We start from the raw sequence: 12045 nt of genomic DNA on the forward strand, positions 1-12045 counted from the left end.
GCGCTAGCATGTGTGCTCCTCTGTCTGTCGGAGGCACTCTTAATCCGAAGCAATGGAGGAACAGAGAATCCAGAGGAACAAAGACACTACAGGGGTGCAGATTAAGCAGGAGAAGAATGATCTAATCAGAGCTACATGGTGAGGAGTGAGGTTACACAGACTTACAGATCCACCACAAACACAGACACAGGGCAGAGGCAGAGGCAGAGGTCGAGGGAAGAAACACACTCAACTACATAGAAGCAGCGTTCCTACCATGATGACTCTGAGACCGAACCGGCCAGTGCTTCTCCCCTGGAAGACACAACCAGGCAGAGTCAAGGTGAGTCAACACATCAAAGACCTTTAACACCAGCATCATTTCCAGCAAAGCAAAGGGAGGCACAAAAAAATAATGACTCTCATGTCCAAGTTCTCCTTCCGCTCAGCAAACAATGGCTCTGGACGAAATTAATTAGGACGGAGTGAATCATCGTTCCGTTTTGCAAGAGAGAATGGAACTGAAAGAAATGCGTCACTCAGATGAATGCGTTTTCAAATACGCTGCAATTGTTGCTGAGAGCATTTGAGTAACTTTGGGGGGAAAAACACAAAAATAACTGCATTCGTAAAAATGTTGTTGCCTTTTCATACTCTGGATGCACATTTTCACAGAAAACCGACAACACACAAAGCAGGTTATTGATGAGTAAAGCCTCCCACCTCAAGTGTTTTTCTTTTTTTTCTCTCGAAAATATGTGAGTATTGTTTGCTGTCTCTTTGTACAGTTCCTGTTTCTGAGAGGCCTGTAATCTGCTCGTGGCAGGATAATAGTTGACTTCAGTATTCACTGTGAGACGCATCAAATCTGAGGTGGCAGAAAAATTCAATTTCTGAGTTGTAGCCGCAATGCCCGTTACATTCTGTTATCCACATCCGCCCAGCAATACATACAATGTAACTGATTATATATCAAATCCAAGTCTGCGTTCATCCGACTAGATCTCTCTAAAGACCTTATGAGTTCTTTCAGAGCCTTGAGCTCGACTAACACCGTACCTTCTAGTGATTAATAATCACCAGAGAGAAGCACCACCAGGAAGGAGATGAAAAGATGCTATGAAGTAGCAAACAGTGATGCGGTCTGACCACAGGCTAGTAGAGGTGTAGTGCTTTGATTCATCATTATTGATTACATATCAGCTTTTTTCACCAATCATCCTCAGTACCTTCAATCACTGTGCACAATGACTGAACTTTATGACATACTAGGTTATACTGGGAATAATGCAAGAGAAACTCATGGGATTCATTGTCACTGAGGGCAAAGAAAGTGATAAAAAAAAACATTTCTTTATTGTGTGTTTTTTTGTCATGTAGACGAGTTTGATGCTCTGTTAGTTGTAAAAGTACAATCTGTCACTGACAGAACTACTAAGCCGTGTAAGCAAAATAATTAATAATGACAAATTCTGCTGTTTTAATTGCTTACATATAATTTGTGGGCCCTTTTGTTTGATGGAGCTGTATAAAAAGGACAAGGAATGGGGAGAATGGGGTTGATCTAGCTTTAAGCATGTACAATAAACACCAAACCACAATCTCAATCCACCTTATATTTAACAAAAGAATGGAAACACAGCCATTTTTCAAGCTTTTTCTTTCTGTGCAAGAATACTTTATGACTTCAGCATTTAAAATGCTGTTTAAATGGTGTATAACAGGAAACAATGGGGAAAATCTGAGCTGGACTCAAATGTGTGTGTCCAGTCCAAACACCTTTATTTCTATAGCATTTTACACAATACAGACTGACAAAGCAGCTTTACAGTGATAAACAGGAAAATAGTAGAATCAGTTATAGAAACTCAACTATGGAGAAATTTCAGATTCTGCTGTAAAGCAATTCTAAATGAAAACAGTGTCAATACAGTTCAGTGTTGGTTCAATTAAGAACAAAAACAGTGTAAAGACCAATGTATGATCAATGAATATCAAGTGTGTTTTTGAGTGTGTATTAGTGACTAGGATGGGATTCAGATGCTGTCAATAACAGATTGGATTCAGATGCTGTCAATAACAGATTGGATTCAGATGCTGTCAGCAAAGGACCGGATTCAGACGCTGTCAGTAACAGACCTGATTCAGATGCCATCAATAACGGATTGGATTCAGATGCTGTCAGCAAAGGACCAGATTAAGACGCTGTCAGTAACAGACCTGATTCAGATGCCATCAATAACGGATTGGATTCAGATGCTGTCAGCAAAGGACCGGATTAAGACGCTGTCAGTAACAGATTGGATTCAGACGCTGTCAGTAACAGACCTGATTCAGATGCCATCAATAACGGATTGGATTCAGACGCTGTCACTACAGACCGGATTCAGACGTTGTCAGTAGCGGACCAGATTCAGACGCTGTTGGTATCGGACTGGATTCAGATGCTGTCAGTAATGGGCCGGATTCAGACGCTGTCAGTAATGGGCCGGACTCAGACGCTGTCAGTAACGGACAGGATTCAGCCGCTGTCAGTGTGGACAGGAGTCAGACGCTGTCAGTAATGGATTGGATTCAGACGCTGTCAGTAATGGACCAGATTCAGACGCTGTCAGTATAGGACCGGATTCAGATGCTGTCAGTGAAGGATTGGATTAAGACGCTGTCAGTAACGGACTGGATTCAGACGCTGTCAGTGTGGACAGGAGTCAGACGCTGTCAGTAATGGATTGGATTCAGACGCTGTCAGTAATGGACCAGATTCAGACGCTGTCAGTATAGGACCGGATTCAGATGCTGTCAGTGAAGGATTGGATTAAGACGCTGTCAGTAACGGACTGGATTCAGACGCTGTCAGTGTGGACAGGAGTCAGACGCTGTCAGTAATGGATTGGATTCAGACGCTGTCAGTAATGGACCAGATTCAGACGCTGTCAGTATAGGACCGGATTCAGATGCTGTCAGTGAAGGATTGGATTAAGACGCTGTCAGTAACGGACTGGATTCAGACGCTGTCAGTACGGACTGGATTCAGACGCTGTCAGTATCGGATTGGATTCAGACGCTGTCAGTAATGGACCGGATTCAGATGCTGTCAGTAAAGGATTGGATTCAGATGCTGTCAGTAACGGACAGGATTCAGACGCTGTCAGAAACAGACCGGATTCAGACGCTGTCAGTAACGGACCGGATTCAGATGCTGTCAGTAATGGATTGGATTCAGACGCTGTCAGTAATGGACCGGATTCAGATGCTCTCAGTAACGGATTGGATTCAGATGTTGTCTGTAACATATTGGATTCAGACACTGTCAGTAATGGATTGGATTCAGACGCTGTCAGTAAAGGATTGGATTCAGACGCTGTCTGTAACGGACAAAATTCAGATGCTGTCAGTAATGTATTGGATTCAGACGCTGTCAGTAATGTATTGGATTCAGACGCTGTCAGTAATGGACCGGATTCAGACGCTGTCAGTATAGGACCGGATTCAGATGCTGTCAGTGAAGGATTGGATTAAGACGCTGTCAGTAACGGACTGGATTCAGACGCTGTCAGTATCGGATTGGATTCAGACGCTGTCAGTAATGGACCGGATTCAGATGCTGTCAGTAAAGGATTGGATTCAGATGCTGTCAGTAACGGACAGGATTCAGACGCTGTCAGAAACAGACCGGATTCAGACGCTGTCAGTAACGGACCGGATTCAGATGCTGTCAGTAATGGATTGGATTCAGACGCTGTCAGTAATGCAAAATTATTGATTTTTCTTTCATGCCACAAATCATTAGGACATTAAGTAAAGATCATGTTCCATGAGGATATTTTGTAAAATTCCTTCTGTAGGAAATAATTTTTTTTTGCACCCTCAGATTCCAGATTTTCAAATAGTTGTATCTCGGCCAAATATTGACCTATCATAACAAACCATACATCAATGGAAAGCTTATTTATTCAGCTTACAGATGATGTATAAATATGAATTTAATAAAATTGACTCTTATGACTGGTTTTGTGGTCCAGGGTCACATATTATTATTACAATACTACTACTACTACTACTACTACTACTACTAATAATAATAATAATAAACCAAAAATAATAATAATTACGGAAGTTAATAATTAATAAGTTAATTATTAATAAAGTTGAGAATTATTATTAATAAAGTTAATAATAATTACGGAATCTTGCAAAAAAAAAAAAAAAAGCAGTGTTATTTTTTTAAATATACCATGGTAATATGATTCCTTAAAGTCCTCGATTACCATGTACATACCATGCCATTCTATCTGACTCCATTATTTTATACGGTGTGCAGTGACAGTATCTGATCAAATGCCATGGTATGTAATGTCATTATTACAATCCTAATGATAGAGTATAATAATAAATTATAATATTGTAGTAATATAAAAACAAAAGCATACAACGGACCGGATTCAGATGCTGTCAGTAATGGATTGGATTCAGACGCTGTCAGTAATGGACCGGATTCAGATGCTCTCAGTAACGGATTGGATTCAGATGTTGTCTGTAACATATTGGATTCAGACACTGTCAGTAATGGATTGGATTCAGACGCTGTCAGTAAAGGATTGGATTCAGACGCTGTCTGTAACGGACAAAATTCAGATGCTGTCAGTAATGTATTGGATTCAGACGCTGTCAGTAATGTATTGGATTCAGACGCTGTCAGTAATGGACCGGATTCAGACGCTGTCAGTAAAGGATTGGATTAAAACGCGGTCAGTAACGGACTGCATTCAGACGCTGTCAGTAACGGACTGGATTCAGATGCTGTCAGTAAAGGATTGGATTCAGACGCTGTCAGTAAAGGATTGGATTAAAACGCTGTCAGTAACGGACCACATTCAGACGCTGTCAGTAACGGACTGGATTCAGATGCTGTCAGTAAAGGATTGGATTAAGATGCTGTCAGTAACAGAGCGGATTCATACGCCATCAATAACGGATTGGATTCAGACACTGTCAGTACGGACCGGATTCAGTCGTTGTCAGTAACGGACCAGATTCAGATGCTGTCAGTAACGGATTGGATTCAGACGCTGTCGGTATCGGACTGGATTCAAACGCTGTCAGTAACGGATTGGATTCAGACGCTGTCAGGTACAGAGCGGATTCAGACGCTGTCGGTATCGGACTGGATTCAAACGCTGTCGGTAACGGATTGGATTCACACACTGTCAGTAACAGAGCGGATTCAGACGCTGTCGGTATCGGACTTGATTCAAATGCTGTCAGTATCGGATTGGATTCAGACGCTGTCAGTAACGGATTGGATTCAGACGCTGTCAGTAATGGACCGGATTCAGACGCTGTCAGTAACAGACCGGATTCAGACGCTGTCAGTACGGACTGGATTCAGATGCTGTCAGTAACGGACAGGATGCAGCCGCTGTCAGTAACGGACTGGATTCAGATGCTGTCAGTATCAGACTGGATTCAGACGCTGTCAGTATCGGATTAGATTCAGAAGTTGTCAGTAACATACACTGTCAGAGACTGACTTGATTAATCAGCGCCAACAGCCTTGTGGTTAGTGTGCTGACACATAGCGCAACTGTGCTCGTGGCGACGCGAAGTTGATTCCCGATATCAAGGTTCTTTGCCGATCCTGCTCCCCTCTCTCCACCCAATGCTTTCCTATCTGCTCCTTACTGTCCTGTCCATTAAAGGCATATAAGCCCATGAATATATAAGTATTGAACTGGATTCAGACGCTGTCAGTAACAGACACTGTCAGGCTGGCACTGTGATAGTGAAGCAGACTGCCAATGAGACGAGCTCCACAAACATGTCACTGAGGTGCTGACAGAACAGAGGCACTCCAACTGCCCAGCGGACTCATTCTTTCTCAACGATAGCGGTCGATGTTCACAGAGATTTTCATTTAGATTGTGACCAATAGTAAACAGTTCTACAAGAGCACTGCAGGAGTTGTTTGCTTTTCATATGAACAGGTCACAGCATGCTGGAGTATTTCGAATGGAATCAGTGAGGTCAAATGGGACGAAGAAGCATTTATGCAGGATTCCCACATCTTTTAGCCAATGAATTCATATGACTTTAATGGATAATGATTTTTACACAATTTATTTGTTGAGTACTAATCATTGGAATGGATATGTATATATATATATATATATATATATATATATATATATATATATATAAAACACAGTTCAAAGGATCTAATTTTCATTCTTTTTTAAAGTTTTTGTTATCTTTATCCTCGGGTAAAGTAAAACAATCCTCCCAAACAACGTGATTACAGCATCAAAGTTTCAGTGTTATTATTTTCCAAGACATTGCCAAGCCTGATAATCACAATTTTAACATGCTCTGTTATTTTACAGTATTTGAATGACCATAGGAATATTACAGACACAGATTCTGATCATTTCTGAATCCTTATACTGAGAAAGGCTTGAAGAATCTACATTTGATTCACATTTGAGAGTTCAAGGCTAAACATTTTTTCAGAACTACTGTTTTTTTTCTTAGTCACGCACAAAAATATGTTGGTGTAAAATGCCCATTGAACCTGAAGGGCAAAAATGCTGAAGAGTAATATGCATCAACATAACAGAAACACTGACATGTTATCCAGGAATTTATGACCATTAAACCGAAGTAAAACCTGCACAAATAAATAATTTAAAGATATAACTGGCTCTGAGAATGCAAACACAGAAGAGGCACAGCATAACCATTGGTGTGTGTATTCCCAGCACTGTGCTGCTGTAAACGATCGCATCAGTAACCATAGCCAAGCCGGTCTCACTGCAGTCAGTTACAGAAATGCAGCTTGTTATTTACGAGCTTTCTTTGTCTCTGCATCACCATCCTAAGCGTCTAAAATCAACACTTGCTGTGAAAAGCACTCGGGTGGAGTAATAATTCACATTAATTAAACATCCCGGGCAGCAGTTCACTTGAGAGGAGGCCTTTTGTTCCTGAGTACAGAAGCTCACTTCTATTAACAAATTAACAAATCAAATCTCTGTGTGCCTGTACCTGTAGAACCGAGGAGAAGCTGTACGTACTGTATGACGGTTATATTGCTGCACTGTATATCTGTCCGTGTGATATTAACATTAGCATTTTCTGTTCATTCATTGACGTTTCGCTTGGTTATTTGTTAGATAAGATAGTATTAGATTCCATTAGAGAACTAGATGCTGTTTGCGCAGCACATTTCCAGACAGCAGAGAGAGTCAGTGCTCCGGCCTGCAGGAATTTCAATAGGTTCAGGGTTGTGATGATTCATTGTAGTCAGGAAAGCACAGCGTGAATCTTGCCTGATCCTTCTGCATAATAAACACCAGTGGTTTAATTTGGGTACGTTTGTGCAGATCCGATATATTAACTATGTAGATTTTGTGTGCAGAAATGTTTTCCTTTGTAATGAATATGTGCATGTATGTAAATCCTGACAGCAAAGTGTGACAATCTGAAGCTCATCTGAAAGAAACACACATGACACGCTTCAGCGACTAGCGGAAAACTGATATCATTAATCGGTGTGTTCTGCATAAAAATCTTTGATTACAGAAGACAATTTCCATGAATAGGGACCAAAAGAGGGCTGGAAAATCTTTAAAAATTCTGCCACTTTTATTCCAAAATCTAAATGTGAACTTAAATTTCATCATCAAAATATGAAAAATATGAAATATATGAAAAATAAAATGCATTGAAATAAATAAAAAAACTAAATCGTATGTGACCCTGGACCACAAAACGTCTTAAGTCTCTGTAGCATTAACCAAAAATACATTGTATGGGTCAAAATTATTGATTTTTCTTTCATGCCACAAATCATTAGGACATTAAGTAAACATCATGTTCCATGAGGATATTTTGTAAAATTCCTTCTGTAGAAACTTTTTTTTTTTTTGCACCCTCAGATTCCAGATTTTCAAATAGTTGTATCTCGGCCAAATATTGACCTATCATAACAAACCATACATCAATGGAAAGCTTATTTATTCAGCTTACAGATGATGTATAAATATGAATTTAATAAAATTGACTCTTATGACTGGTTTTGTGGTCCAGGGTCACATATTATTATTACAATACTACTACTACTACTACTACTACTACTACTACTAATAATAATAATAAACCAAAAATAATAATAATTACAGAAGTTAATAATTAATAAGTTAATTATTAATAAAGTTGAGAATTATTATTAATAAAGTTAATAATAATTACGGAATCTTGCAAAAAAAAAAAAAAAAGCAGTGTTATTTTTTTAAATATACCATGGTAATATGATTCCTTAAAGTCCTCGATTACCATGTACATACCATGCCATTCTATCTGACTCCATTATTTTATACGGTGTGCAGTGACAGTATCTGATCAAATGCCATGGTATGTAATGTCATTATTACAATCCTAATGATAGAGTATAATAATAAATTATAATATTGTAGTAATATAAAAACAAAAGCATACAACAGAAATACACAAATTATAAAATAGTAACCATGGAACAGAATGTACTGCAAAGTCATATTATGGTACATAGTAATGATTACCATAGTCATATACCATAATATTTATATGGTACCTCAACGTACTACATCAAATGATATTACCATCAACCATGTCTAGTGAATATTATGATACCTTTAGGTCACAGAGATAACAGCGTACGATAACAGTGGAAAAACTCTATTCATGGAAAGTGCCAGAATGTAGAGAAGACAGGGAGCAGAGATGAACAGATAAGAGAAATAAACTTAGCGTAATGTGAGAAGTTACTTTCACTCTTTCCACGGAGCTCCAAGATCAAATGTACAAAGGTGGTTTTAATTCCTGGAATCAGAGCCTTTTGCTTGTTGACAAGCTCATTATAGAGGGAAAAGTGCCATGGGAGGCGGGATGAAATGATACTACTGATCATGAAAATCATATCTCTGTTGATTAATACCTGCTAGACTTCATTAAACTGCTGTTTACAATCAGAAAACCTCATGCCAAATGAACAAGCCCATATCTGACCTCTCCAAATACATCATTAGCTATGAGACGAGCTTGTTATTGAAATCTGAGAGCCACCCAAATAAAAGTCGCTCTAATGCATGCTTGTCTTTGCTTAAGGGTCTGGAAAACGTCCTAACATCTCTCCTTTGCTCTGATCAGAGAGCTGTTGCCATGCAAAACAAAACTCGCATAGTCACAGTGCAAAATCACATTCCCGTGCATCACTTCCCCTGCCTGTATTATCAAAGATCTTTCTTTCTTTGCTCGATATTGAGTGTGTACCAAATTCAAATGGCACTTGACCCAAAAAATTCAAGGTCGAGCAAAAACTTGCAAATTTAATTATGGCCTGTCTTGAGCTCAAATAAAAGATTTAGGCATGACATGTCATGTCTTGAGAGAAACGAGTTCATAAAAACGAATTTGTTTGCATAATAGAGGGGAAAATCAAATTAAAATCTTGACATATTCACCAGGAGATGCAATTTTCCCATCTCAGATGGCCTTTTCATGAACAAAAGAGACAAAAGAGAACGCAGGGTTAAAAATGTTCATTTATGACTGCTGTCAGTTGATATTTTGTTGATGCTCTGTACTGTACCTCTTTTCAATAGTTCTGATAAAATCAAGTTTCTTTGTCTATCATTTGGTTTTGTGCTTGTCGCAGACATATGGGTGATTTTGCAACCATGCAGAACTGAAGACAGAACTGAAGAATTGGCTGTGAGTGAATGTGAACTTAAAATGCCACAGGAAGTGGAAATGGTATATAAATTGGAATTACAGGAAGAGGAATCGACTAAATTCTACACGCTGTGGTAAATGAAGTGTTCAGTGCACTGGGAAACATGCTGTAACACATTATCAACTGCTAAGACAACAGAAAACGTGAAAGAACACTTTTATACACACCCTTACGTTCCTGTAAACAACATGCATGTCTGCACACACACACACACACACAGCTTGTGCAAACCCTTATGTAAGAGCCTAAGAGACAATGCCGCTCTGAAGTCAGACAAAACCATGAGACAGGAAGCTCGCGGCAGCAGAGGAAGTGGAGGAAAGACAAGTCAAAGCAATAATTTAGATAACGAAAACAATAAAAACAACCAATGCATAACAATGGAACTCAGCCTGCAAAGGCTAAATTGCCGACTTAAGCAGCCATGAATAGATCAGCTAGACTGAGAGGGAAATTAAAAAATAAATTGCACAATATTTGGACTCTTTAATTGTAATTAGGACTCATAAAGTTAAATATATAAACAAGCTTTCAGTCTTTTAAGGTTCTAATGTATTGTTCATGAAGAATGTGAGTCATAGAAGGAGGTGTTTAAGAATGAGTGGAAAGTCGTTCTGAATTCCAAACATTGATTTGACTGCATCGCTCGCAGCAGGTCCTTCAGATCCATCATGCTGATAATGCAGCCTCCACCTCTGATATTTGTCCTGCGTCTCGATCAATCCCCAAGGCTAAAACACACTTACAATGGTCACACACAGGCATTCTGAAGCCACTGAAAACATGCTCACAACATTGGTGAGTCTGGGAGACACACATTGTGTTCACAAATGCCACCGATCAAAATCTGCTGCACGTAAATATCAAATGTTACTCGCAAACTTACCCAGAATGAGAGTCAGTACAAGACGGCATGTCTAGTGTGCTTTATAGTGACTCATCTCCAGTCAGGTGAATCCCTAAATTGAACATACAGTACTGTGCATCTGGATATACGCATGTCAGACGTACCATTGTAACAACAGCTTTTAGTGATGGAAAACCATAAATAAACCAGTCCATCTCATACGGCGATAACAATATGCAATTCCTGACCACCAGACAACCAATGCCCTTCAACGCATTCAAATACAGCTGTATGTAGACACAGCTGCTGTTCATTACATTTTGGTAACACTTCATTCTGATAGTCCACTTTAGACCTGCTACTTTATGTAAGTAACTAAGTGACTCCATGCCAACTAGCAGTCTTTAGAGTATTAGTAGTCTGTCTGCTTAATATCTGCTAACACTGGACATTCAAGTGATTATAGGTCATTTTGCAAGTACTTGCCAACTTATTCTACTAACCCGAACCCTAACCTAACAGTCGACTAATACTCTAATGAGAGTTAGTTGACGTGTAGTTGCAAATTTTAATAACAGTTAGTAGAATGTCTGCAGTGGATTATTGAATAAAAGTGTAACCTACTTTTGTTCTATTAAGTCATATTAATAACTGACCTCAATCGATTTCAGCTGAATAATGACTGTTGACTATTGTCTTTTTAGAGCTGCTGTTTGCATGATTGAACCATTATTTTCTTGTTTATCACTGTAAAGCTGCCTTGAATCAACCTGTGTTGTATAAAGCGCTATAGAAATCTGACTTGAGTTGACTTATTCATCAGGGTCATCAGGGTTGCATTCAGTGTGTTCACATATAATGTTCCACCATCTACTTGTAGACAGTTTGTCAAGACTACATTTCATATCTGCAATAAAATCTGACAATGCAATTTCAATTTTACTTCTTTAACTCAAAATGGACAAATATGTACTGTATATCCAGTGAATATGCATATGAAGAATTCTAAAGTAAACAAACTCTATGAACAAGGCTTTTTAAGTGAAACAGTCAGTTGAGTGGGTGGTTGGTGAATAAGATGCACTGAAACACTTTTTAACACAAAAACCTGCAACTGTTTAGCAAATTTGCCTGTATTTTAAGACTCTGTGCCTCTTATTGATCAGTGTCACAATTTCAATGATCTGATTATATAGTCATTATATTTTCATGCATGTCAATCAATATCGTCCGTGAATACATCCATACAGGCTCCATGGAAACCAATGGTTTGCCATCTAGGTCAACACACCGACAGAGATTCACCAATTAGTGTTTTTGGCGAGGGTGGCACATTTACAGATATCATGGAAAGACCTGAACAGCAGGGTACTTTAATAATGTCATTGTCTTCACACATAGAGGTGGGGGGGGGGGGTTGGGTTGGGAGAAAAGCAAAATTGCGAAATCC

At 39.1% G+C, this 12045-nt stretch overlaps 1 protein-coding gene across 6 annotated transcripts in view; it reads right to left on the reverse strand.

The window, feature by feature from the left end:
- LOC306857654 (shisa family member 6) overlaps positions 1-12045 on the reverse strand; it is a gene marked incomplete at both ends in the record, with an annotated part of 57269 nt that overhangs the window by 15934 nt on the left and 29290 nt on the right. For 3 of the 6 annotated variants that reach the window (XM_079397685.1, XM_079397684.1, XM_079397689.1), the window contains one exon: positions 256-294. The exons of the other annotated variants lie outside the window; for them this stretch is intronic. In XM_079397685.1, coding sequence (XP_079253811.1) covers positions 256-294 — 39 coding nt within the window. The remainder of the gene's footprint in view (positions 1-255; positions 295-12045) is intronic. 6 annotated transcript variants of the gene reach the window in all.

Source organism: Barbus barbus (assembly GCF_936440315.1).
Source record: "Barbus barbus genome assembly, chromosome: 38".
NCBI lineage: Eukaryota > Metazoa > Chordata > Actinopteri > Cypriniformes > Cyprinidae > Barbus > Barbus barbus.